This window comes from Narcine bancroftii, chromosome 13 (genome assembly GCF_036971445.1).
Source record: "Narcine bancroftii isolate sNarBan1 chromosome 13, sNarBan1.hap1, whole genome shotgun sequence".
Lineage (NCBI taxonomy): Eukaryota > Metazoa > Chordata > Chondrichthyes > Torpediniformes > Narcinidae > Narcine > Narcine bancroftii.
Window position 1 is genome coordinate 62,314,606 of NC_091481.1, and position 27,142 is coordinate 62,341,747.

The 27,142-nt window shown below is 43.9% G+C and overlaps 1 protein-coding gene across 7 annotated transcripts in view; it reads left to right on the forward strand.

Annotated features, from left to right (window-relative positions):
* pla2g6 (phospholipase A2, group VI (cytosolic, calcium-independent)) overlaps positions 1 to 27,142 on the forward strand; it is a 72,460-nt gene that overhangs the window by 34,701 nt on the left and 10,617 nt on the right. For 6 of the 7 annotated variants that reach the window (XM_069909434.1, XM_069909432.1, XM_069909438.1 and 3 more), the window contains 10 exons: positions 1,223 to 1,410; positions 3,609 to 3,705; positions 7,100 to 7,282; positions 14,802 to 14,910; positions 21,844 to 21,978; positions 22,586 to 22,676; positions 22,780 to 22,943; positions 25,145 to 25,295; positions 25,665 to 25,801; positions 26,562 to 26,716. In XM_069909434.1, coding sequence (XP_069765535.1) covers positions 1,223 to 1,410; positions 3,609 to 3,705; positions 7,100 to 7,282; positions 14,802 to 14,910; positions 21,844 to 21,978; positions 22,586 to 22,676; positions 22,780 to 22,943; positions 25,145 to 25,295; positions 25,665 to 25,801; positions 26,562 to 26,716 — 1,410 coding nt within the window. The remainder of the gene's footprint in view (positions 1 to 1,222; positions 1,411 to 3,608; positions 3,706 to 7,099; positions 7,283 to 14,801; positions 14,911 to 21,843; positions 21,979 to 22,585; positions 22,677 to 22,779; positions 22,944 to 25,144; positions 25,296 to 25,664; positions 25,802 to 26,561; positions 26,717 to 27,142) is intronic. The other variant, XM_069909439.1, reaches the window with a different exon arrangement.

Consider the following 27,142-nt stretch of genomic DNA (forward strand, 5'->3'; position numbering starts at 1 on the left):
CCCCCAACACTGCCTGTGGTGAATTTTTGTTCAGAAAGGATAAGGAAGCAATGGAAACGACTGAAATATCCCTCTGTTAAATTTTAAATTTAAATTAAATTTAGACGCACAGCACAGTAAAAGGTCCGTGCAGCCCGTGCCACCCAGTTACACCCATTTAACTGACAACCCTGGCACATTTTTTGAACAAGGGTAGGAAACTGGATCACCCAGGTAAGACATGGGGGAGGGTGGGGGGGAATGTACAAATTCCTCACAGACAGCGCTGAATTCGAAGCCTGGGTGCTGGCGCTGTAAACACCATTGCTTTAACTGGCGGGGACAGGAAAAGCAAAGAGAATCCGTGGACAAAGTGTGGTACCCTAAAATTGTAACAGCTAAAATGTTAATGAAATTAAGGGATTAATTACCTTTTTGAATGATGTGTTTTAAATCTGCAGGGATAAATTTGGCCCTTGTTTGATGCATTCTTTAACTGAATGGGTCGTGTCACTGGTGCCTGCAGTCAAATAGGGAGACCTCTCGGAGTTGAATGCAAATACAGTCTTCCTTAACCAGTTCCAAGTATTGATGCTATGATATTCTGATGAACTGATGTTACTTCAGCGTGAATGTATTCTGATGAAGCATTTCTGAAATGAACAATATTGACTTCAAATAATTACAGGGATTTTTTTTAACAAAGGTCCACGTGTTTCTCTTTAAAATACCAGCATTCTGTCAGCCCAAAGTAATCTATGGATTTTCCAAGTCCCCGACTAGTTCATTATTGTTATTGCCTGTTTGTTCAATGTGCCTGATGCCCATTGGTAAAAGATTTGAGACCTTTCATTTGAATAAAATTTGTTTTGTGTATTCGGGCTGGACCCAGGTGCAAAAATGATTTTGTGACCATGATGTTGCCCAGCCATTCTCAACTTTTTTTTTGGCCATGGTCCCCTGAGGAATATGTTCAAAGTTTAAGACTCCGATCAAAGTTTATGGGCCAGCTTCCCCCTGAAGCAGATGTTTTGGTTTCTTATGTACTTCTCTCCTACCAATTACATAAAAAACGCAAAAATATTAATGCTACGTGAGGTGAAAAGAAAACGAGGCTTTCATTTAAATTGCTGTGGCCCTCCTGTTGAGAATGGCTAATTGTAGCCTATAGACAGTTACTAAATCAGATTAAGAAATCCCTGATTTTATTTACATGTTTTTCATTTCTGTTTTCAATTTGCAGTTGTTAAGTAAACAACATTCCATTGGAGTGAATCACTTGAGCAGCAATGGTGAGACACCGCTTCACATCGCTTGCCGATTGGGAAAAACTGATGTCGTCAAATCCTTACTTCACTGCCAAGCTAGTAGTAGCATTGTCGGATCATGTGGTTATCCGATCCACACATCCATGAAGTTCATTCAGGTTGGGTAAGGATGGCGCGTTCAGTTCCATCACTGGCGGTGTTTGCACCACTTGCGTTATAGCTTGAAGCTCATCATAACTGAGTTGGACTTCAGATTTATTGTCAGACAACCCTGACGTTGTTTTTCCTGCAGGCCAGGCAGAATTACCATTTATTGGCAGTGCAAAAAAAACAACTGCATACATCGTAAACAAATCAAGAAATCTAAACAAAATGACTATGTAATACAGAGAGGAACAAAAAAATCAATAAAGTGCACAACTGAAAGACCTTAAATGAGTCCCTGATCAAGTTTGTCGTTGAGAAGTCTGATGGTGGAGGGATAGCAACTGTTCCTGAACCTGGTGGTGCGACTCTTGTGGCCCCTAGACCTTTCTCGTGATTAGCTTTGGTTGCTTCCAAAGCACAGATATATCTGAAACAGAAGTTTCTGTCAAAATGTTTCAAGTTGATGACGACAAGCAGTGATGTGTCTGTGGAATTCGTATTTGGACCTTGTTTGACCATTTGGTTGATGGTCCGTGTACAGATTCTGGCAGAAGGATCATTGTTTTCAACCTGGTTCCCACCTGCTTCAAAAGGGCATCAATCATCCCGGTACCCAAGAAGAGCTGTGTGAGCTGCCTCAACAACTTCTGCCCAGTAGCACTAACTTCTACTGTGATGAAATACTTTGAGAGGCTGGTCATGGCCAGAATTACCTAAGCAAAGATCTGAACCCACTGCAATTTGCCTATTGTCACAATCGCTCCACGGCAGATACAATATCACTGGCTCTCCACTCAGCTCTGGATCACCTCAAAAACAGCAATTCATACATCCGGCTGCTCACCGACTAAAGCTCGAACTTCAATACCATTATTCCCTCAGCGCTGGTCAAGAGCTGCAAACTCTAGGCCTCTGTATCCCCCCTCTTCAACTGGATCCTTGACTTTCTCATCGGAAGACCACAGTCAGTAAGAATTGGAAACAACGTCTCCACCTCATTATCAACACTGGCGCATCCCAAGGATGCGTGCTTAGCCCACTGCTCTACTCATTATACACCCATGACTGTGTGGACCAGCACAATTCGAATACTATCTACTAGTTTGCTGACGACACCACAGTTGTCAGCAGAATCACAATCACCAATGAGGAAGCGTCCAGGAGGGAGATGGATCTCTTCATGTTGCTGGAGAATCAGCTACAAGTAAAGGATCTCAAACCAATACCTTCACTTACAACCTAAGGATCCCCATCAATGCCATCACTCACAATCCAAGGATTCTCACCAATACCAGCACTTACAAGTCAAGGTTGAATGGTGTAATGACAACAACCTTGTGCTCAACGATAGCAAAATCAAGGAGATGATTTTGGACTTCAGAAGGAAGTCAGGGGAACATGACCCAGTCCTCATCAAGGGCTCACAAGTGGAGAGGGTCAAGAACTTCAAATTCCTAGGTGTCAACATGTCCTGGAGCCTCCATGTTGATTCAATCACAAAGAAGGCTCGCCAGAGGGTATTCTTTGTGAGGTGTCTGGAGGCGATTCGGCATGTCACTGAAGACTCTTGTAAACCTCTACAGGTGTACCGTGGAGAGCATCCTGGCTGGTTGAATCATTGCCTGCTATAGAGGTGCCAAATCTCAGGACAAGAATAAACTCCAGAGGGTTGTTAACTTAGCCTGTGACATCACAGGCTTCACTACATCAAGGACATCAACATGAGGCGGTGTCTTAAAAAAGCAGCCACTATCCTCAAAGACCCACGTCACCCAGGCCATGCCCTCTTCATTCTGCTTCCATCAGGAAAAAGGTACAGGAGCCTAAAGTCAAGCTCTCAGAGGCACAGGGATAGCTCCTTCCCCTCACCCCCCACCGCCGCCATCAGATTCCTGAAGGATCAGTGAACCACAGACCCTGCCTTACTTTTCGTCCACTCTTATTTTTATTTATAGTAATGCTATAAGATGGTTATAATATGAATATTTGCTCTACGTTGCTGCTGTAGAACACCGATTTTGTGACTTGTTCATGACAATAAATTCTCATTTGACCATGAGTCTCTCTGCAAACGACAAAATTATCCCTTTTCTTCCGTGTTTAGAGTCCTTTCACTGATCACAAATTTTTTTTTCAATAGCACAAAATAAACTCAATGATGCAGCTGTAAACTTGACCATGTTGGCACGTATGACCTTTCCTGTTTTGTTTTAGGTGCGCTGAGGCTATTCTTGAAACAGACCCAAAACAGATCCATAGCGAAGACCCATGCTATGGTGGGACACCTCTTCACTGGGCCAAGAATTCAGAGGTTATTTTGGTTTTCATTTCCTTTGCTCTCCAACTCGCATGTTTTATTCTCTTGAGAGGTTACTACATGAAAAGTGCAGCGATGCTCCGGTGGAATTGACTGATTTGCTTTTACATTTGGTTGCTACAGACAGTAGTTTAACTGGGGAGTGTAATGTTTCTCTCTCCCCCGTGCTTTAGTTTAATCAAGCGGCTCATCAATAATCTTGAAAGGATACATACAAAACAGGAATAGAACATAGAGCATTACAGCACAGTACAGGCCCTTCATCCCACAATTTTGTGCCAACCCATCTATACCTACCAAAAAAAATCTAAATCCTCCTTGCCTCATAACCCGCCATTTTTCTTTCATCCATGTGCCTGTCCTCTCTTAAATGCCCCTATTGTTTAACTCTCATAAATGCCCCTATTGTTCCACCCTCCACCACAGGCAATGCATTCCAGGCAACTGCAACTCTTTGCGTAAAAATAACTTACCCCTGATGTCGCTCCCTTCACTTTGGACAGATGTCCTCTCTGTTTGTTATTCCTCCCCTGAGAAAAAAATGTGCAGACTGTGGTGGTGCACCACTGGCCGACTGCAGGGGGCAACCTCTGTACCTGAAGAAGAGCACGGGGACAAGACAACACCCGGCAGGCTGTCAATCAGAATAGACCAAGCCCCACCCGGTCGGATGTCAATTACTCTCCAGGATATGAGCCTGAGCCGACCCTTTGAAGACACTCTCAGAGTTTACAGCAGCTCTGTGGAAGTTTACATCAAATAAAGCCTGTTGTACAGTCTTTTGGTTTTGTGTGTTTGCTTCTGACCAACAGCACGGTACACTGACTGTCTTCCTTATCCATGTCTGTCATAATTTTGTAGGCCTCTATTAAGTCTCCTCTCATCCTTCTTTGCTCCAAACAGAAAAGCTCCAGCTCTCCTCACCTTGCCTCAGAAGACATATTTTCCATTCCAGGCCACATCCTGGTTAGTCTCCTCTGCACCCTCTCCGTAGCTTCCACATTCTTCCTGTAATGAGGCGGCCAGAACTGAACACAATACTCCAAGAGTGGTCTCACCAGAGATTTATAGAGCTGCAGCATCACCTCACATCTCCCGAACTCGAGCCCACCATTCCATAATAATCCCCATGAGGCAGGCCTAGATTAAATAAGACCAAGGTTGATCTGATGGTCACCTCCACTGCTGCAGACTTCTGGTAACTCTTTACTACCTTCACTTTGCCTTGAAAATACTTAAAGAATCTGTTGCACTGTTGTTGTTGTTTGAGTTTGAAAGACTTGTAACCCCTTCTAAACCCCCTCAAACCTAATGACCCCAGATATCTGGTCCTTGTTTTGTATCTCTCATTACCTTTGACAAGTTAAAATCGATCCAATCCTCAGCATTGATTGCTGCTTGTGGAAATGAGTCCCAAATTGGACACGTGGAGGAAAGCACTGGAGAATATTTCTTGGAGTCATGCTCCAAAATGAATCACCTCATTTGGAAAATGGGGGGGAAAAAATTGAAGGTCCTTATTACAGTGTTAGCATTTTGTAAACCAGTTTTTTTTTACATTTGAAGCAGAACTGCTCAGAGCTATTGTAAGGTTAGGATCCTCAGTTTTGGCCTTTGGCAAGCTAATGTCAATAGATATAGGGCTTCCATTGATAGATCAAAAAGATTGGAACTATATTCTCCAGAAGGTTGGAAAAATAAGAGGTGTTTTTGTTAAAATATACAAAACTCCAACAGGTCTCGATGCGATTCTTAGAGAGACCATGTATGTATCTCTAGATGTTATAGGTCATCTGGAGCAACAGTGTGGGGCGGCATGGTTACAGCACCAGCGGCCCAGGTTCGAAATCTGCGCTGTCTGTAAGGAAATTTGTACGTTCTCCCTGTGACTGCGTGGGTTTCCTCTGGGTGCTCTGGTTTCCTGTTGCCCTTCAGAAGGTAGGGGGGGGGTTGTAGATTATAATTGGGTGTAATTGGGCGGCACTGGCTCATGGGCAAGAAGGGCCAGTTGCTGTGCTGTATGAGTAAATAACAACAAAAATTAAAATTTGAAAGAGTACCCGGATTTAAAATACGGGTTCAGCGATTCGCAACAAAGGTGATAAATTTCTTCTCTTAAGGTTAACGAATCTTCAGAAGTCTATCAAAGAGGATTGGATGTGCGGTCGGATGTTTCTTCCCTTGAGGATAATGACTTTTCGGAAAAGGATTGGACATTTGTGTGTATTCAAGACAGAAATTGATGATTAATTCTGGGAAAATTGAGGGTTATGGGGAAATTAGCGCTGAGATAAAAGATCTATCCCAATCTCCTTGAACGGTAGAGAGTGAAGCAAGAACAGAAGGGGCCTATTGCTTCTGCTCTTGAGATGTGACCTTTTTTTAGCATAGGAAAGGAATATTTTTTATTTCTCTTAATTCATTGCTTGCAGACAAGAACACTAAACTTTGGAATGGCTGTTTTCTGAAAGCCCATCTTCCTTACGGTAGACAAAGTTAAAGCATTTCATGTATGTTACATTCTAAATGTAGTCTTACGTGACAAGAATGGATCCTTTTACCTTTTGTTGTTGTTGTTATTGAGATGAATTTTGTTCAAAGTTTTCATGTGGGCCAATAATGGAACTGAGCCCATTTCCATTCAGAGCGTGACTGCCCTCCTGTCCACGCACTAAAGGGTCGGCGTAGCGGCTAGCACAACCCCTTTACAGCACCAGCGATCAGGACTGGACTGGGGTTCGAGTCCGGCGCTGACTGGAAGGAGTTTGTGTGTTCTCCACGTGCCGGCGTGGGTTTTCTCTGGGGGGCTCTGGTTTTCCCACTTTTCGAAAGGGTGTAGGTTAATGGGGTGTAAATTGGGCGGCATGGACTTGTGGCTCATTACCATGCTGAATGTCTAAATTTTAAAAAAGATTAAAGTTCAAACTTAATTATCCAATTGAGCTTTTTAGATCTAAGCAATTGTAATAGAATTCCTAATGATTAAATATTGAGCTAAATGTATCAGCCTGGACAGGGCCAATCTCAATGCTGCATTACAAAAATGTAAATTTTAAAATTTAAACATACAGCACAGTTACAGGCCCTTCCAGCCCACCAGCCCATGCCGCCCAAGTTCCCAATCAGCCTGTATGTTTTGAAGGGTGGGTGGACAACCGGAGGAAACCCACACTGACACAGGGGGTCTTTACAGACGGCGTCAGATTCAAACCTGGGTCGCTGGTGCCGAAGTTGTGTTGCTCCAACCACTACGCTGCCACAATGCATTGTGTTTGATGCTTCGTTGGTTGTGCAGCGCCTTGTATTGTTGTGAGGTTTTGAAGAGCACTGCATCAATTTGAATAATTTTGCCATGGAGTTACAGTTTGGTGTTGTACAATAATTTCAGATGATCCGGCTGCTCATTAACCACAGATGCAACTTGAACTACTTAAGTAAAAGCGGAGAGACCCCATTGCACATCATGGTGAAACGTGAGCGTTTTGAATGTGCTTTGACGCTGCTGGTGAATGGAGCTAATGCGAATATAAAGGGAGAAAGCGGGAATACACCTCTTCATCTTGCCATGAAGGTCAGTGTTTTCCACTACTTCACAGACTAGACCTGTTCTCGACTAGGTCGTAGGTCGGGATTAAACCCAAGCTTTGGGCACTGGGGGACAACACCACTGTCCCAGTTGTGCCACTGCCCAAAACTTGAAGGAAGGTAGAATTCAGCACGACTAACCAATCTTTTTTCTTTGGCTTTTGTACAAGCCCCTTTGGCCCAACATTCACGATGCTTAACAGAGCTAATCCTGTTTGCCTGAGTTATATCCCCCTAAACTGTCCCCAACCACGTGCTTGTCTGAATATCTTTTCAAAGGTGGTAATTGTCACTTCACAGTCACAGTTCAGATTCAGAATTTATTGTCATGATCAAGTCGCAAAATTAGTTGTTTTGCAGCAAATTGTGAGAAATTGCAATTTGAAAAAAAAAAATAATAAATTAGTGCGAAAGAGGAGAAAGTGTGGTCGTGTCTGTGGTTCATTGTCCGTTCAGAAATCTGGTGGCTGAGGGGAAGAAGCTGTTTTGTACCGCTGGGTGTTCATCTTCAGGCTCCTTCACCTATTTTCCTGATAGCAGCTGAGAGAAGAAGGCATGGCCTGAGTGGTGAGGGTCCTTGAGGATAGAGGATGCTTTCTTGAGACACCGCCTCTTGTAGATGTCCTTAATGGAGTGAAGAACGATGGCGCTGTCCGAATTCACAACTCTCTGTATCGTCTTTCCCTGACCTGTACTTTGGCACCTCCATTTGAGGCAGTGATGTAACCAGTCAGAATGCTTGCCACGGTACACCTGTGGAGATCTTTGGTGACGTACCAAATATCCGCAAACTCCAAATGAAATATAGGTGCTGGCGAGCCTTCTTCATGATTGCATCAGGTAGCTTGTTCCATCTGCCTACCACCTTCTATGTAGAAATAGTTGCCCCTTCAATCCTTCTTTCCTCTCCAACCTTACATTTAACTTCATGGAGGAAAAAATATCATGACTGTTCACCTTACCAGTACCTCTCTTGATCCTATTGTACTCTTTGAAGTCAGGAATAAAATCTCCAGCCTATCAAGTCTCTTCTTATAACTCAAGCTGTCTAATCTTGGTAATCTCCTTGCCAATCTTTTCTGCACTCTTTCCGGCTACCCATTAATAACAAAAAGACTACACATTCTTTGAAAACGTTTAAACGGTCACTGCATCTGCAGGTTCCTCCCCTTCAACGGAGTCGCCCGAAAGACAAAAAATAACATGATAGATAATTAACCCTCCCCTCCTCCCCAAGTTTACAGGTAAAGCCTCGGACCGGGGCTACTCTTACTAAACAGGGATAAGGAGACACTTTAAGTGAGTCGCCCCAATGGCGAGCGGCATCAACTAGCTCTTCATCCTGGGTGACGCCTTCACTGTTTCACACAACTTTATTCAAACAGCCGCTACGAGCAAAACCCGACCAAGGCCCTCCACTGACTGAATATTGGCTCCCATCTTCACCAAAGGTTACTTCAGTGAACATTTAATTTTATAATTAAAAAAAATTATTTAACATTTTATTTCTTCTCATTCATTTTAATTTATTTATTTTCATTGATTTTTTTTTTTGCCAGCTACTTGCGGTTGCCAGTTGCTTGAATTCTGGATAACATGGGGTTTTATTGTAGTAGTTAATGCTAGATTTATTTCAGGGTCCACTACATTATGCTTCCCAACTTGGAGTCATGAACAACTGATGTGTACTTTGGTAAAGATGCCATAAAAGATATAAACGTCACTGCTGGGCTATGAAGACGGTGGTGTAATGGAACAGTACATGTTGAATTTGATTCCTTGCCATTCTGTGTGCTGTCTGCCCCAACCAGAACCCAAGATCTGGTTTGATGATTGCCCTATAGGCAACATCTAATGGGCTCTGTAGATGATAACACCAGCCACATACATGCTTCCTTCAGGCCTTTTGTTAGGCTCAGCATTTCTGGTGATAGTTCAACAGTGAGAAATACTGAATGAATGAAGAAGTACTGCAACACCTCTCCGAGACCCCGCTATTTATTTATGAATAATATTTAGTTTAAATATAAGACATAGGAGCAGAATAGGGTATTCAGCCCATCGAGTCTGCCCCGCCATTTAATCATGAGCTGATCGATTTTCCCCACTCAGCTTTCTCCCCACAAGCTTTCAAGAACCAACCAATGTCCGCCTTAAATGCATCCAGTGCCCTGGCCTCCACAACCACCTGTGCCACAAAATTTCACAGATTCACCCTCCTTCCGGCTAAAGAAATCCCGTATCTAAGTGGACACCTTCAACCCTGATGTTATCTTAGACTCTCCCACCAAAGGAAACAACCTTTCTACATCTACTCTGTCCATGCCTTTCAACATTCGGAATATTTCAATGAGATTCCCCCCCCACCCCACCTCCTAAATTCCAACGAGAACAGGCCAAGAGCTGTCAAACTCTCCTCGTATGGTAATCTTTTAATTCCCAGAATCATGCTTGCGAACCTATTCTGTACTTGTCTGTATGTGAGTTTCCAATGTGGACTGTAGAATGCTGTTCTGTTGGGTTGTTCTGGTACAATTGGATGACAAACTTGAACTTAGTGTTACGGAGTCCAGAGGACCACAAAAACCAGCAGTAATAGATATGCACCACAACACAAAGGGGTACTTACACAAAAGTAGTTTTTAATTATATTTGATCAAGAAAACCAAATTAAACTTTAACTTATTATTTAACCTACTTTCTTAACCTACGTAACCTACTTAATACCCCCTCTAATACTAAGCACAAGTGTGTGTAATGTGTATTTAAGATTAGAAAAGTTATTTGGATTGCAGTCCAATCTCATTGGTTGTAGGCAATTCTTGTACTGTGCACAGAAGTTAGGATTTACAAAGTTCACCAGTCTTGGGTGCTTAATAGGCAAATGGTTACCACTCAGGAGGGTTCAGGCTGGTTTTCAGAGAGAGATTCCTTTTCCAGGACATTCGCAACAGTTTCCTTCTCAATCAACGCCCCCTTCAGGGTTCTCCAGATGATCCTCTGTCTTTCAGGTCATCTTTCAGACAGCTAGTCTTCTCCTTTGACCAGGCAGTCTTCCAAAGATTTGCCAGCTTTGTCCTTCTGGAAATGATTTCTGTCTCCTCTCTCTCTCTCTGTTTCACACCTTCCCTCTCTGAGAGCAAAACTGTTCTGTCTCTGCCTGCAAAGATCACAGGCTCTCCCAGGCCAGCTGTATGTTGATACTTTGTTGCTCTTTTGAAAAAAAGCACTCTGGAAAAGTCCTGCAAATATCCTGTGTTTTAAAATGTGTGTGTGCCAGCTGCTCTAGCAATTCCTCCCAAGCCACCTCTAAATACTCTGTCACATTAGATAGAGGTTAAGGTTTGAGTTACTGTAAACTTTTAAGTGCGACTCACAGGGCAAGTGGCAAGTGGCCCTCAATATTTCCAGGACTTTGTTGAGGATTGACAAGCAAGCCCAGCTCTTTGATGAAACTTGTCTTTGCAATTTGGTTCCACACACACGGCAAACCTCTGGTCTGACGCATAACATGGTGAGGTCCAACTGGTTATTGCCCAAAGCTTACCATTGGCCTGTGTTGTCTTCGCAACTTAGATCTAGAGGTAATCAGCTTGTTGAGGAGGATGTGATCCTACTGAACACTAAATTAGATATACGGAAGGAATATGTGTGATTTCCTGTTAACTTGGGTTGGGCAGTATTAGCTGTGAGAATGGGTTTCTTTGATAGTTAGCCACCTTAAAAATATTTAATTTTGGAGGGTAGAAGTCGTCTCCAACAATTTTGCGGTAAAGAAACCTCACTTCCTGCCACAGGATAGCAATTACTGCTGGCATAGGGAGACAGAATGTCCTTTTGTCTCCACCGGGAGGGAGGTGTCCGTGGTAATGGGCGTTCTACAAAGCCAGGGAAAAATATGTGAGCATATTTCTCCTCGTTTCCCATAAATTCACTTAGTCATGCTGTTTTTTAAAATTCATTCTTGAGTTGTGGGCTACCGGCAAAAGTGTTGATCAGTTCTTTTTCTTGCCAGCTGAGCAGCTCAGGGACAGTCATTGCCTCTGTGGGCACCAATGCCACGTCCAAGCCAGACAAAGCAAGGAAAGCAGATGTCCTTCCCAAAAGACAGACTTTTCAAAGAATCCTGAAACTGAATTGGGATTTGAATGCGTTCATGGTTACCAGCCCAGATGTTTAACTACTGTGCTGTTCCACTCTTCATATTTGCATGTCTTTTAGTGTTTGTTATTCACGTACCAGGCAGGGCAAGTGGAGACAGGCTATGTAACTAACATCCATTCCTTTTGCTCTTGTCGACACACATTCTCCCTCCACCTCACACGTTTAATCTTTTTTGGATAGACTTGTTAGAACAATAATTCCTTTCCCCTACCATTGCTAGTCCAGGAAGTGTAGTGACATTGTGTTGATATAAGTTTGTTGCAGCTTTGGCTGGACACGGTAACTGGAACTCGCATTGCCGACGGATCGAAGACGAATCTGTACAGCTGCAGAGGCTGCAGGAGCACTGGTGGCGAATCCGTGGACACTCTCTTTTGCTTTTCCCTTTCTATTAGGGGCACAGGGAGACATTAATGGTGACTCTTGGTCTGCCGTACAGCAGGCAGAAGGCAGTTTTGAGTACTATTACATATTCTGTACTAACAGTAAAAATCCTCAGTATCTGGCACCTAAGGGGATTGTGGATGCCGGATACGTGGATTTTCCAGTTGCCTGAGACACACTCTTATCTTTTTCTTTCTTTTTTTCTTTGGCTTGGCTTCGCGGACGAAGATTTATGGAGGGGGTAAAAAAGTCCACGTCAGCTGCAGGCTCGTTTGTGGCTGACCAGTCCGATGCGGGACAGGCAGACACGATTGCAGCGGTTGCAAGGGAAAATTGGTTGGTTGGGGTTGGGTGTTGGGTTTTTCCTCCTTTGCCTTTTGTCAGTGAGGTGGGCTCTGCGGTCTTCTTCAAAGGAGGCTGCTGCCCGCCAAACTGTGAGGCGCCAAGATGCACGGTTTGAGGCGTTATCAGCCCACTGGCAGTGGTCAATGTGGCAGGCACCAAGAGATTTCTTTAGGCAGTCCTTGTACCTTTTCTTTGGTGCACCTCTGTCACGGTGGCCAGTGGAGAGCTCGCCATATAATACGATCTTGGGAAGGCGATGGTCCTCCATTCTGGAGACGTGACCCATCCAGCGCAGCTGGATCTTCAGCAGCGTGGACTCGATGCTGTCGACCTCTGCCATCTCGAGTACCTCGACGTTAGGGGTGTGAGCGCTCCAATGGATGTTGAGGATGGAGCGGAGACAACGCTGGTGGAAGCGTTCTAGGAGCCGTAGGTGGTGCCGGTAGAGGACCCATGATTCGGAGCCGAACAGGAGTGTGGGTATGACAACGGCTCTGTATACGCTTATCTTTGTGAGGTTTTTCAGTTGGTTGTTTTTCCAGACTCTTTTGTGTAGTCTTCCAAAGGCGCTATTTGCCTTGGCGAGTCTGTTGTCTATCTCATTGTCGATCCTTGCATCTGATGAAATGGTGCAGCCAAGATAGGTAAACTGGTTGACCGTTTTGAGTTTTGTGTGCCCGATGGAGATGTGGGGGGGCTGGTAGTCATGGTGGGGAGCTGGCTGATGGAGGACCTCAGTTTTCTTCAGGCTGACTTCCAGGCCAAACATTTTGGCAGTTTCCGCAAAGCAGGACGTCAAGCGCTGAAGAGCTGGCTCTGAATGGGCAACTAAAGCGGCATCATCTGCAAAGAGTAGTTCACGGACAAGTTTCTCTTGTGTCTTGGTGTGAGCTTGCAGGCGCCTCAGATTGAAGAGACTGCCATCCGTGCTTATAATGTCTAACTAATACACCTGGATTAAGAATAAGGAGTTTAAAAGACAGTGCAAAATGTAAAGTAATGGAAAAAAAATCAATATTGTAGTCCTTAATTATGTAAAGTTCTCTTTAATCAGGTAATTGCCATAATTTGCAAAATTTAAATTTAAATCCAGTCGCTGGCACTGTAACAATGTTGCAATAATCACTGCACTAATTGTTCTGCCGTCACAATTAACCCCCTTATCCAAGTTTCCAGATAAAAGCCTCACTATTATACTTAATAATACGATAACAAGGATCAAGACTCTAACTTGGTAGGGGTAGTAGACATTTTGGGAGAGACATTTTGCTCTTCATCCTGGGCGCCGGCATTTTATTCAAACGGCTCCTGCAGGGTGGGCACAACCGGGGCACTCCACTGGTTGAATGTTTACTCCCATCTTCACCAAGGGCCTGCATGTTGCTTGGGAGAACATTTACAATGTAAAACTTGTATTGAAATTTTTATTTATTTATTTCCTGGATTTTTTTTTTTGGCTTGTTGCTTGTTTCTTGAATTCTGGATATCGGCATTTTACTCCATTACTCGACAATAAATGAATCTTGAATAAAGGAATCTTAACTCAGCCTAGACCTTGGATCGAATCTGAAGGCTTCAGAGTACCAGTCTGGATGGTGCATACATCTACAAGATCAGAGTTCATAGAAATGAGTATGTGGGAGTGTGTTGTATACACTGAGTGGCCTGTGGTGTAATGTTCTATCAATTTTGCTCTGCCTTTATTGCGTTATTGAATCAAAACTTTCTAGACTGGCCAAAATGGAAAGTGTGACAGATTATAGAGAAATACTTTTGGGAGATAAATTGGGAAAAGTTAGGAATAGTTTACATACAAACACTTTAAAACAGATCTTATTTGAAACTCTGGAGAATTCATATCCAGAAACTTTGATGAATGCCTATGGAGATTTCCCAAGTAGGTGTTAATTGGACTGACCTTGTGGAATGAATGGACTATTGTCTTTAAAGCAACAGCAGACATGATGGCTTTTCACAAGAGTGGTCAGAGAGGTCACTGATGGTTCTTGTTTACCTAAAAAGAATGGGAATTGAAGCCCCAGAGGGGAAAATGTTTCACTTGGAATAAGAGTAACAGAAAGGAACTCTGTGGTATCCTGAAAGAAAGAGGTTATCATCTGGAGAACCCTGATGGGGCAAGTTTCGTCAGCAAGACACTGAGGTGACTGAGGGAAGTACCTCGGTTGTGGTTGTCCTGGGACAACACATCTCTCTCTACAAAACTGACAAGAACCTTCCTGAGCGATAACCTTTCGAGCACCAAAACCTGGTGAACTTTATACATGTTAAATTCTGTGCTCAGTATAAGAATTGCCTGCAACCAGTGAACTTGGAGGAATGAGATTGGACTGTGAACCAAAGAACCTTTCTAAACTTACCACACATTACTTTACACACACGTGCGCTTAGAATTAGAAGGGGGTTAGGTTGGGTTAAGTTTAGTTAGTTAAAAAATGTTTAAAGATAATTAAAAGCAACTTTTATTAAAGTAACCATTTGTCTTGGTGAATATCTATTGCTGCTGGGTCTTGGGGTCCTTTGGGCTCGTAACAAAAGGTGAAATTTTTGAAGCATCCTTTTAAAACAATTAAAGCAGTGATCTGTTGTTACAGCTTGATAACCTGGATCTCATCAAGGCTCTGATTGTGTTTGGTGCTGATGTGAAATCCCCCAATGACTTTGGAGAGACGCCCGGTTTAATTGCAGCTCGTCACAGCAAAGGTAAGAAAACTCATCCGCTGTCATAATTTAGCTAGGGAAGGGAAAATGGTATAATTTAGTTATAAAGAATTATAAAGAATAATTTGGGGGTTTAACCATTTTGATGAAACACTGTTCCTCCCCAAATTGAAAGAGATGCTGTCTTGGGTAAACTTATACCTCTCACTTTGTTCATTTTAGATTGGTCACAGTGTTTGAGCTACCGAAAGAAAATAGACACACACACCGAGAGCAGTTCAGATTATACAAATGTTTATTACAAATTCAAAAGCTGATTTCGCACTACAATATGCAAGCCCTTCCCAACTATACTTATCAACGCTGCGACTGGTCCCAACTGCCGAAGCGAGGCAACGACTGCACACTTGTAGTAAGTTGTCAGGGCGCCAGTAGCAGCTTCTCCACCTCCCCTGACCGGGACGTTGGCTGGACTCCAGAAGTTCTTCTTCTTCTTGCTGAGAGATGTTGCCACCTCTTGGAGAGTCTAAAACTTCAGCAGCGGGACCATGGCTTATATTACCCAAAAACTGCTTACCCAAGCACCTATTCCCAGCACAGCAAGAAAGATAAGCAAGCAAGCTAGCATGCTAGGTTAATTAACGAATAACATAATTTTCAGCTTATCATTTTGAATACAATGGTTTATTCTACATCAAGGCTAGGCCTCTGACAGTTTGTGACCAAAACAAGCAGGATGATTAAATGTTCTCGGTACACAGATGTCCTTTCTTTAGATAACAGCATCTCTGGCCCCTCGGTGGAATTTTGCTTATGTCTGCTGATTCTAAAAACAATTAGGTTCTCAGCCTTGCAGAACCCAAAGCTGCAAGTTTAAAAAAAAGGTTCTCAGCTCTGCAGAACCAAGAGCTGGAAATTAAGAAAAAACAGGTTAAAAAATAGGTTAGAATCTTCCATTACAGATGCCAGTTGAACTGAACGCGTTTAAAACACAATGAACTTCAATATGGTAAGCGGCCTGTGTTACTTGTCATGCTGTCAAGATTAGTACACAGCCTTGACAGTTTCCATGCTCAGCAATAGAAAGCGTTTTTTTTTGGCGCTTCAATGTAATGTTCCTGAACTTTCCATCACCTCCCAACCTACCCCTTGTGATCAATGAATGAATTAGGTCAATAGTTTAAGTGTGAAAGGTGCTTTTAAGTCAGGGGCTGCTTAGATATTCTGAATTGGCTAAAAAAAAATCCCTCTTTCCTTCATGCTTCCACAGCAGGATTTGTAACTTGTACAAACGCCTCTTCTACAATTTGTCAGTCACCAGAATTTTTTTGTCCTGAACTTTGTTGTTTTGTGCCAGTAGCAAAATTACATTAAAAAAAATGAAGTAAATTAGTGCAAAATGAGAGTAAGTGAGGTGTCCAGGTTCATTGTCCATTCAGGAAGATGTCCTTGAACCACTGAGTGCTTGTCTTCAGGCTCCTGTACCTTCTTTTTCCCCGATGCCAGCAGTGCGAAGAGGGCATGGTGGGGGTCCTTGAGGATAGAGGCTGCTTTCTTAACATACCTAAGTATTTACTTTAGCATGCGGGTGATACCAGGATACTGGGCCTGTCCCTAGTCGGCCTGAGGAGTTGGAGAAAGTTGTCTTCTCCTTAAATCAGCTCTGTGGCCAGTAAGGGAGTGCTTAAGGTGGGGAAAAAAGGTTGAGAACCACTGGCTTAAGTGAATGTGGGTTGATTGTCTGAATGATCCACTGGGATCTTTTCCCAGTGTTTAAAATAAAGATGCAAGTGTTTCACAGGCAAGGGACGTGGAACCTGTCAGAAGGAGAGTGGTGCATGTGGCTTTGTGACATTTTGTACGTCAAGAGGCATGGAGTGTTGTCTCACTGAATGCGCTATGAACTGTATATTATGCAAGACTTTTAAGATAAATTTAGAATGAACTGTTTGAAATCTGTTTACTGCTCCCAGCTTGAAGATGCTGTTCTAAATCATGCAATGCTGAATATAAGCATGGAGATTAACTTGCATAACAGAGCAGTTGTGGTTATCTTTTCATCAAATTTTTCACTCTGGTTCTCTGCATTTCAGCAATCTTGGTCCTGATACGTTTCATCTATTGTGATGGAATATTTGGAAATGTTTTTGGGAGATAAATTGGTAAAATTAGAGGTTACCTACATACATGCACTTTAAAACACATCTGATTTGAAATACTGAAGAATTCATATTCAGTGACTTTACAGAAACTATGGAGAATGCTATGCAGATTTCACAAGTAGGTGCTAATTGAAACGATGTCATGAAATTAATAGGCTATTGTCTTGGAAGAACAACCGGAGTCAGGTTGTTTGTGTTGGACCTTTTTGCAAGGCTTTTGACCTCTCTGTAAAGTTATTAAGAGGTTTGTTTTCCTAAAACAATGGATGGACTAGAAGACAAACTCCTACTGTTTGCTGGAGAAGGAGGGGGTTTTGCAAGTGAGAGAGAGAAGGGCACATGGCTGGCAGTTGGAATCTCAGAGAGAGAGAGAGAGAGAGAGAGAGAGTGTGAACAGTGTCAGCCAGGAGAAGCTTGTTGGAACTGAAACAGAAGCTCCAGAGTGGCGGATGGTGGAAGTGCAGTCTGTCTGATGTTTCTCTTAGAATAAGAGGAACTGATAGGAACTCTGTGGTAGCCTGAAAGAAAACCATCTGGAGAACATTTAATCATCCTATCATCTGGAGAACCCTGATGGGCCATGGTTCATCAGCAAGACATTGAGGTGACTAATGGTGGTACCTCAGTTGTGGAAATCCTGGAACAACACCTCTCTCTCTGCAAACCTACAAGAACTTTCCTGAGTGGTAAACATTTACCTTTCAAGCACCAAAGTCTGGTGAACTTTCTACATGTTAAATTCTATGCACAGTACAAGAATTGCCTGTAACCAGAGAACTTGGAAGAATGAGAAGTGAGATTGAACTGTGAACCAAAGAACTTTCTTAAATTTACACATACATTACATACATGTGCGCTTAGAATTAGAAGGGGGTTAAGTTGGGTTAGTTAAGTTAATAGTGATAAGTTAAAGTTTGATTCTGTTTTCATGTTTAAAGATAATTAAAAACAACTTTTGTTTAAGTAACCATTTGTCATTGCTGCTGGGTTTTGTGGTCCTTTGGGCTCGTAACACTACGAAATGAATTTTGCAATTGTTCATATGAAATGAAAGCTATGGAAGAATGCCAATGGACTAACTCCTGTGAAACCATAAAATATAGGAGCAGAAATAGGCTATTCAGCCCATCGAGTCTGTCCCTCCATTTAGTCATGAGCTGATCCATTTTCCCACTCAGCCCCACTGCCCATAACCTCTGATGTCCTGGCTGATCAATCTCTACCTTAAATACTCCCATCATCCTGGCCTCCACAGCCGCCCGTGACAACAAATTTCGCAGATTTACCACTCTCTGGCTGAAGAAATTCCTCCGTGTCTCTGTTCTAAGCGGATGCCCTTCAGTCCTGACGTTGTGCCCTCTTGTCCTGGACTCTCCCACCATGGGAAAACAACCCTTCAACATGTACTCTGTCAATGCCTTTCAACATTCAGAATATTTCAGTGAAATCCTTTCCTCACTCTTCTACCAAATCTTGCATTTCAAACTATCCCACTATCTTAAACACTTTGCAAGTAAAAATAAAATATTTCCCATTATTCAGGTTAAAGATTAAAATCAAAATTTGCATCCAAGTTATTTCAGAGAAGCAGAATAATGAAACTGTAACTGGTATAATATTTACTTACTTGTGGGTGTTTGTTTTTTAAACTGTATGCTGATCAATGTTCACCTTGGGTGAATAATTTTTGAACATTTATAATGTTAAGAAATGAAAGTTCACTTTCATTAGCTCAAAAAAAGAATCCATGCACAGCTTATAAATTTGGTATTTAATTTATTATCTAGGATGCCCATATTCATTTCCATTAGGTCCAAAAGCAGGCCATTTGGCCTGTCGGGTCCACTCATGAGCTATCCATCCTCCCACTCAGCCCCACACCCCTGCCTTCTCCCCACAACCTTTGATACCCTGACTGTTTGATCCCTGCCTTAACTACACCCATTGGGCTGGCCTCCACAGCTGCCCATGGCACCAAATTCCGAGGCTTTCCGCTCTCTGGCTCTGGAAATTCCTCCACGTTTCTGTTTTAAATGGGCACCCTTCAATCCTGAAGCTGTGCCCTTGTGTCCTAGACTCCCCTACCATGAGAACAACAGTCAAGGTAGAGCACCTTTTGGAGTAATGAAATACTGTGGAAATTAAAATCAGAAATGAAAACTAGCAATTCTGGAAAGAGCAGGACAGGCAGTTGCGGGAGGAGAAGCAGAGGGTTGTGCTGATTTCGGTGGATCTTTGCCAATCCTGAGTGTTGAAGATGTAACAGTGTGGAATCCGGGCAAAGGCAGCAAGTAAAGGCCTGTGATAGAAGTTGGGGTGGGGGGGGGGCACTCAGGCCTGAAACGTTGGTAATACATCTCCTATAGACGCTGCAAGACCTGCTGAGTTCCTCCATCGCTTTTACTACAATCCCAGCATCTGCAGACATACATGTTTCTGTAGTAGGAAGGGTTACGTGCCAAAAATGCCAATGGCGCCAAGTAGTCAGCTGGGTAAAGAAACTAAACCCAGAGGATGGTTACAGTGGAAGGAGAGGAAGCATTGGCAATTCAGCAGAACTTTCTTGGCTCGGGAGTCTGGCAAAGTGGGCCTGACATCCAGGGCACGGACTGTGTGCTGCTCAGGAATCCCACTTGCCGATACACACTCCCAGAGGCCCAAGCCCACTGACCATCAGACAGAGGAAATGTGAATAGTTGTCTCCTAGTGGATTTCCATTCACTCCGAAGAATGTGAAATTCTATATCTTTAATGAAGAACTGACTCTTTCACAGAGCGAGTCCAAATTGTGCAGTCTTAGACATCCGAATGTAAATGCACCTCCCTGCTGGAGAACTGGATGAACAGTTTCAACTCTTTATCCCACTGCTGCTGTTTGATCCACTGAGTTCCTCCAGTAGATTGTTTTTGGCTACCATTTAACCTTTCGTCGTCCACGGTCTATGTAACCAGCAACTTGGTTTTGGCAATCTTATTAAATAGACACTTCAGGTTTATTGTCAGAATGTATCTATGATATCACATACAACCCTGAGATTCTTTTTCCTGCGGGTGAGGCAGAATTACCACTTATTGGTCGTGCAAAAAAAATTGTACTCAACCTACTCATGCAGACAACTAAAGAAATGTAAACAAACTGTGCAATACAGAGAAGAAAAAGTAAACAAAGTGCACAAGTAAGAGTCCGTAAATGAGTCCCCTGATTGAGTTTGTCGTTGAGGAGTCTGATGGTGGAGGGGGAGCAGCTGTTCCTGAACCTGGTGGTGCGGGTCTTGTGGCACCGAGACCCCTTTCTTGATGGCAGCAGCGAGAACAGAGTGTGTGCTGGGTGGTGGGGATCACTGTTCCCTCTAAGCTTTGCGCACGCACCGAAATACTCTGTGTGCACGCACACATGCACCAAACCGAATGTGAGTGCAATGATGACCATTGTGTGCGCGCACACAGACAGAAGCCACTACTGTAGCTCCTTGATGATTACTGCTGCTCTCTGATGGCAGCGTTCCCTGTAGATGCCCTTGATGGGGAGGGTTTTGCCTGTGATGTCCTGGGATGGCTGGAGAAGTGGTAGGAAGAGAAGTTTTAGAAATATCATCCAATGTTGGGTCTGGCTCCTGTATACGTTAAAACAATTGTAATTATACTGTAATTAGGGGCGGCATGGTAACGTAGTGGTTAGCGTCAGCAACCTACGTTCGAAACGATGCTGTCTACAAGGAATTTGCTTGTTCTCCCAGGTCTCCATGAGTTTCATCCTGACACTTTGATTTCCTCCCACTGTTAAAAACCTATCGGGATTGCAGGTTAATTGGGCGTATTTGGGCGGCATGGGCTTGTAGACCGAAAGGGTCTGTTACTGTGCTGTACGTCTAAACTTCTATATACAATTTTTGCATGATTAAGTTCTAAAGCCAGAAGTACAAAATGATCAAAATAATTTAATGCTTTGCAAGGTATCACCGAAGGAAGGAATATTTGATGAATGAGTTTAATTCCCATGCATTTGTTCCTGCCCCCTCACAAAACAACGTAGAGGGCAGGGTGAAAGCCAGGATCTAACGTTAGGGGGTAGTGAGCAAATTAAAAAAGGCACAACACAGATCAGATTTTTCGGCGGCCTCGGATTGGAGTGGGGTGGGTGGCAGCTTCGATCCAGGGCGGGGAGGTGATGGCAGCGTCGGATCATCGTGGGGAGGGGGGGGGTGGCGCCAAGTCCACGACGCGCACCAAATAATTTTAAATTTGATTATACATTTTTATTTTGTATTTAACTTCAAAACCCAAGGAAATTAAGTAAGATTCAGTTTTAAAGGAAGTATATAATTGTTATTTGTGTATTTAAAATCAAAACATAATAAAAATTTTACATTATTTTACATTTTAAACGAAAAAATGAAAACAAAACAAACCTTGCTATAATTTTGAAATAAATACCTTTGGAGCTATTCCTCCCCAGTTGCCAGCGGCCAGACCGCTCTCCCCCTCCCCCCGAGCACATTCTTCAAAAGTTGCGCCTTTTTGATCTGGGTGCTCACGGCTCAGTCTCCTGTGATGCGTTGGTGGGCTCCCTGAAGCCCCCCCCCCCCTCCTAGCTACGCCACTGGTTCATGTCGGGGGGGGGGGGGAGTGGGATTAGAAGGCTGATTAGATGACAATTCTCATGTCAAACACTTTATAAAAATGTTTTACATTTTTATGAATGCAACGCATAATGTGTATTAATAATAGTTCACCCTGCATGTGATAAAGATTTAAGTTAAGATTATGCTTTGTCTGTTACTTGCCTGGTACTAACTGTTTGATGCCCTCAAAGGCAATAACCGGAAGGTGATGCTGAACCTACTGTATAGTATAGGGGCTGAATGCTGTTACCCGCCTCCTGACTCCCCCACGTCGTCAGCTACACACCCTGCGAGACCAGCCCCCGTGAAAGGCACCACTGGATTAGGTAACCCTCAGCCACTGACTTCCTTCTGCTGCAACCTTGTATTTCTAATCTGGACCTGTCCTGCTTTGTTGGCGGTGGATTCAGGGGTCGGGAGAAGATGCAAAATTCTCGCGGTTTTCTGGAATATATTCCCAACCAAATCACGGAACAAAGGCACTCTTCAAATTTGTTGTTCTTCTTTCTTCACTTCTTTTTCAGCTGCCTGATTTTTATTTCTTTTATGACTCACTGTTTTAAAATTTAAAATGGATTGTATATAGCTGGTATTAAAAACAGCACAGTGCTCGCTGTAAAAATGGAAGGTATTCGTTCAAAAGTGCTCCATGAGTTGAGCAGAGCTGTTAACTTTTGTTTGCCAACCCGCAAACACAACTAGAACCAGCTCTGCAAAGTCATCGATTTGAAACCATCTGTTCCTCTGAATGCTTGGATGCCAGCCTGGTTTCTATACACGTGCTTGACTTCCCACCTCACCACTAACCCTGTAACGACCAACACTCCAGTGTTCCTACTGATCAAGTAACAAAGACTTAACAGTGGTGTCGGGTTTTCCTCATAAAAAGGATGAAAGAACTTAACGTAACTGAAGAGTATTTTCTGTTCTCAGGATACAGTGATCTAATCGGGATTACCACTGTGCTTGGGTCCCTATCGAAGGGGGTGGACCTTCCAGATGGCGACTGGTGTAGGCCCCAGAGGTGAGATCACAAAGGGCGCGTCAGAGAATTTGGAGAGTGAAATCAAATTCATTGTGGAGCAGGATGGAAAAATGATGCTCATCCAAATTGTATTGGTTCCCAGGTACGATCGGTTGCTGTGCTTGGACGGGGGAGGCATCCGCGGGCTTGTTCTGATTCAGTTGCTTATCGCAATTGAGCAGGCAGCCGGTCAGCCCATTCGAGAGCTCTTCGACTGGATATCGGGCACGAGCACTGGGGGCATTCTGGCTCTTGGCATTGTTCATGGTAAGTGGCCTTCAAAGGGAGCTCGCGCAAGCTGACATTTGGACGCCTGTTTGGTTTGGCAGGGTCACGACTTGTGAAGATAGCATGGTGCGGGTGAAGCTCTGGTCTCCTGGTTCAGTCCTGACCTCTGATGCTCTGTGACCACAAGGGTTTCCCTGCCTGATTTTGTTCCCTCCCTCATCTGGAAGAAGTGTTGGATGAATTGACCAACTGGAAGTGACTCCTGGGTGTTGGTGGGGTGGGGGGGGGGGGTGGGAGTTAACAAGCAGGTGAAAAGGAATATTGGAATTGCAAGGGTTGCTCTGGGAATCAACATACTCAATGAACCAAATGACCTCCTCTGCAATGCAAGGATTTATAAATGAGCCATAGAACTACAGCACAGAAAGCAGGCCATTCGGCCCTTCTATGTTGTTTCGACCATCATCTCCCTAGTCCCACTGACCTGTTCCCATTCCATAACCCTCCAGGCCTCTCCATCTATGTACCTATGCAATTTATTCTTAAAACACACGATCGAGTGTGCATTTACCACATCAGATGGCAGCTCATTCCACACTCCTACCACACTCTGTGAAGAACTTCCCCCTAATGTTCCCCCTAAACCTTTCCCCTTTCAACTTAAAATTATAGCCTTTTTTATTTATCTCCCTCAATCTAAGAGGAAAAAGCCTATTCACATCCACTCCGTCTACACCTCTCATACTCTTGTAACCCTCTATCAAATCTTCCCTCATTCTTCTTCGCTCCAGGGAATAAAGTCCTAACCTGTTTAATTTTTCCCTGTAACTCAACTCCTGAAGACCCAGCAACATCCGAATAAATCTTCTCTGCACTCGTTCAATCTTAGTGACACCCTAAGTCTTATGAAATAAGAGTTCAGGATCAGAATTTATTGTCACGAACATGTCATGAAATTCGTTGGTTCGCAGCAGTACCACGGTGTAAATATTGCTATAAATTACATTAAAAAAAATGAATCAGTGCAAAGGCAGTGAAAGTGAGGTCGTATCCATTCAAAAATCTAATGGCAGAAGCTGTTTCTGTACCGTTGGGTGCTCATCTTCAGGCTCCTGTACCTCCTTCCTGATGGAGGCAGAGGGCATGGCCCAGGTGATGAAAGTCCACAAGGAAGGAGGCTGTTTTCTTGAGACACCGCCCTTCTGGATGTCCTTAATGGAATGGTGACTGATGCCCATGATAGCTCTGGCCAAGTTCTCTGTAGTCTTTTCCTCCATGCATTGGCTCTCCATGATATACCTGTAGAAATTGGAAGAGTCTTTGGTGACATACTAAATCTCCTCAAACTCCCTTGTGATCAGATCAGACATGCACGCCAATAAATAGTCATAATCATTCTACAGCATGGAAGCAGGCGCGTCAGGCCACATTACCCACGTTGGCCAAGCTAGTCCCAATTGCTTGGGTCCCTTTTTAAAGCTTTCCTGTATCTGTTTAAGTGCCTGAAGCATGACCCTACCACTTCCTCTGGCTGCTCAGACCTACTACATCTATTTGTTGGGAATGAATAGCTCAGGCCTGAAATGAGTCTCTGATTGAGTTTGTGGTTAAGGAGTCTGATAGTGGAGGGGTAGCAACTGTTCCTGAACCTGGGGATGCTAGTCTTGTGGCACCGATACCTCTTTCCTGATGGCAGCAGCGAGAACAGAGCGGTGTGGATCCTTGATGATTGCTGCCGCTCTCCGCTGGCGGCGTTCCCTGTAGAATTTCTCGATGGCGGGGAGAGCTTTGCCTGTGATGTTCTGGGCTGTGTCCACCACCTTTTTTGCTCAGGGATATTGGTGTTTACATCCCAGGCCGGTCAAGACACTTTCCATCGCACATCTGTAGAAATTCATCAAGGTTCCCAGAGTCAGACCAAACCTCTGCAAACTCTCGAGGAAGTAGAGTTCTGTTCGTGGTGACATTAGCGTGTTGGGTCCAGAAGAGGTTCTCTGAGATGGTGACTCCCAGGAATTTAAATTTGCTCACCATCCCTGAATCCTTCCGTCTATCTGTCAGATAATCCATCCCATGACAATGCTGAAAATCGTGTCTAATTTGGGAGTCCTGTGAACTTTGGGCAGTCATTCTCTGTAAAAATAGTTGTGTTAAAATGGACTTTAGATCGGTGATCATTATTAGTGATGTGGAATTGTCTGTAGCTCCCCATGTAGCACATCCCTTTCTTTCATCCATAGGGAAGTCCATGCAGTACCTGCGCTGCCTTTACTTCCGGATGAAAGATGAGGTTTTTAAAGGATCCAGACCATTCTCGTCAGTTCCCCTTGAGGAGTTTTTAAAGAAGGAATTTGGGGAACACACCAAAATGACAGATGTCATAAAACCAAAGTAAGTTGATGATTTATTAGTAGGGTTGGTAATTAGAGCCTTGTTATCTTTTTGTTTGTCCGGACACAGTGTGCATGAACAAACGGCAACTCGTGCAAAAAGGGAACAGAAGTTATCTAGTCCATCCCCCAGACTCCCGCCCCCGCACATCCTCCCCGCAGCCACCCACCCCTGCATCTGTCTGGCCTTGTCCCCCCCACCTCCCCCTCACCGCAGTCACCCGCCCCATAGTCATCAACCATCCATCCCGCAGTCCATCCCACAGACGCCTGAATTTTCAATGGGTGAAAATTGCTTTGGTCTAGACCGAGACAATTTCCTTATATTTGTTATTCTTCTCTGCATCTTCCTTACCTCATCCACCATTAGAGTCATGGTGACTGGAACTCTTGCAGATCGACATCCTGGAGAACTTCATCTGTTCCGTAACTACAACGCACCAGAATTGCAACGTGACCCACCATACATGCGGACAGCACAATTTCAGGCTCTCACCCAGCCTGCAGGTAAAGGAAGGCATTTTAGTGCCTTGCTCATAAAATATGCATTTCTTGAAATCAAGAAAGTTTATTGTCAGAGAATGTATACAATAAAGCTTCTGAGTGTCAGAGAGAGAGAGTTCATATTTCCATGTTTTTTCAAGATTCCTTTCTTGTCACGAGCTGATAATATTACACAAGATTACCTTCTGGCAGCCGTAAGGCAGACAAAGCCTTGCCATTACTGTCACCCTGCTGCTCCCCTTACAGTATGGGAGAAAGATAAGCCAAAGAGAGTCCCTTCAGTATCACTGAGCATCTGTGAATTCGACTCCAGTGCTAATGTAGCCACTGCTGCCTCACGGACTCCGGTTCAATCCATTGGCTACCGAATTTCAGATCCAAGTCTCCGACATGATCAGGAAGCCTTCAGGCCCCATTTGGGTGCCCTTCTTGCTCTCGAATCCCGGCTCCGATACCTGATGCCCATGAGCCAGCCTCCAGCAGCCTGCAGCCTGCTTGGGTCCCCCGTCCCGCAAGTCACCCGCAGCCTGTGCGGGTCCCTTAGCCATTGAGCCCCTCGTTGGTCCGCTGCCACAGTCACCTTCCCCATACCGTCTCCTTCTCAACGGTGGGTGGGGGGGTGGTGTTCTCCTCATATCTGGTACCAAAATAACAGATAGGCGCACTGAATCCCTCCTGCAGCTCGTTGTCTCCTCAAGATTCCAGCGCCCGCAGCTTTCCTGCTTATCTGTTGCCCCAATGTTGTCATCTGTCTCCACCACAGACCAGTTAGTGTGGTGTGCAGCTCGATGCAGCGGCGCGGCTCCTACCTACTTTCGACCCATGGGCCGCTTTCTGGATGGGGGGCTCCTGGCGAATAATCCAACATTGGACGCCTTGACTGAAATTCATGAATACAATCAGAGTCTGAAGAGGAAGGTGTGTATCCTCTGTTTTTATTTCTGCAGTTGAAGGCCAGAAATCTGGACCATCTGAGAATCCGGACTTTTCGAAAACTCTCAAACTTTTAAAATTTGTGTGTGTCCGTGCACCCCACAGATGTGCAGCGGCCACAAGCGACAACGCTTGTTGACTTTATTTTTCTTTAAAACTGCTCGTTTTGATAAATGAAGCACGCTGAATTTGCTAATGAACAAACTATCAAAATTTATCTCTTCTTTATTTCTACTCAAATTTGAATTTTAAAAGTACTGCCTGAGAATCCCAAAAATCTGCACTGACCCAATCCCCGAGCAGTTCGGATTTTAGGATTCTTCAGTATTTTCCTGCATGCAAAATGCAAGGAGGGACGGAATCGTATCCAGGAGCTGAAATTTGGCTCTTCCTGCTGCCTGAACGTTGTCT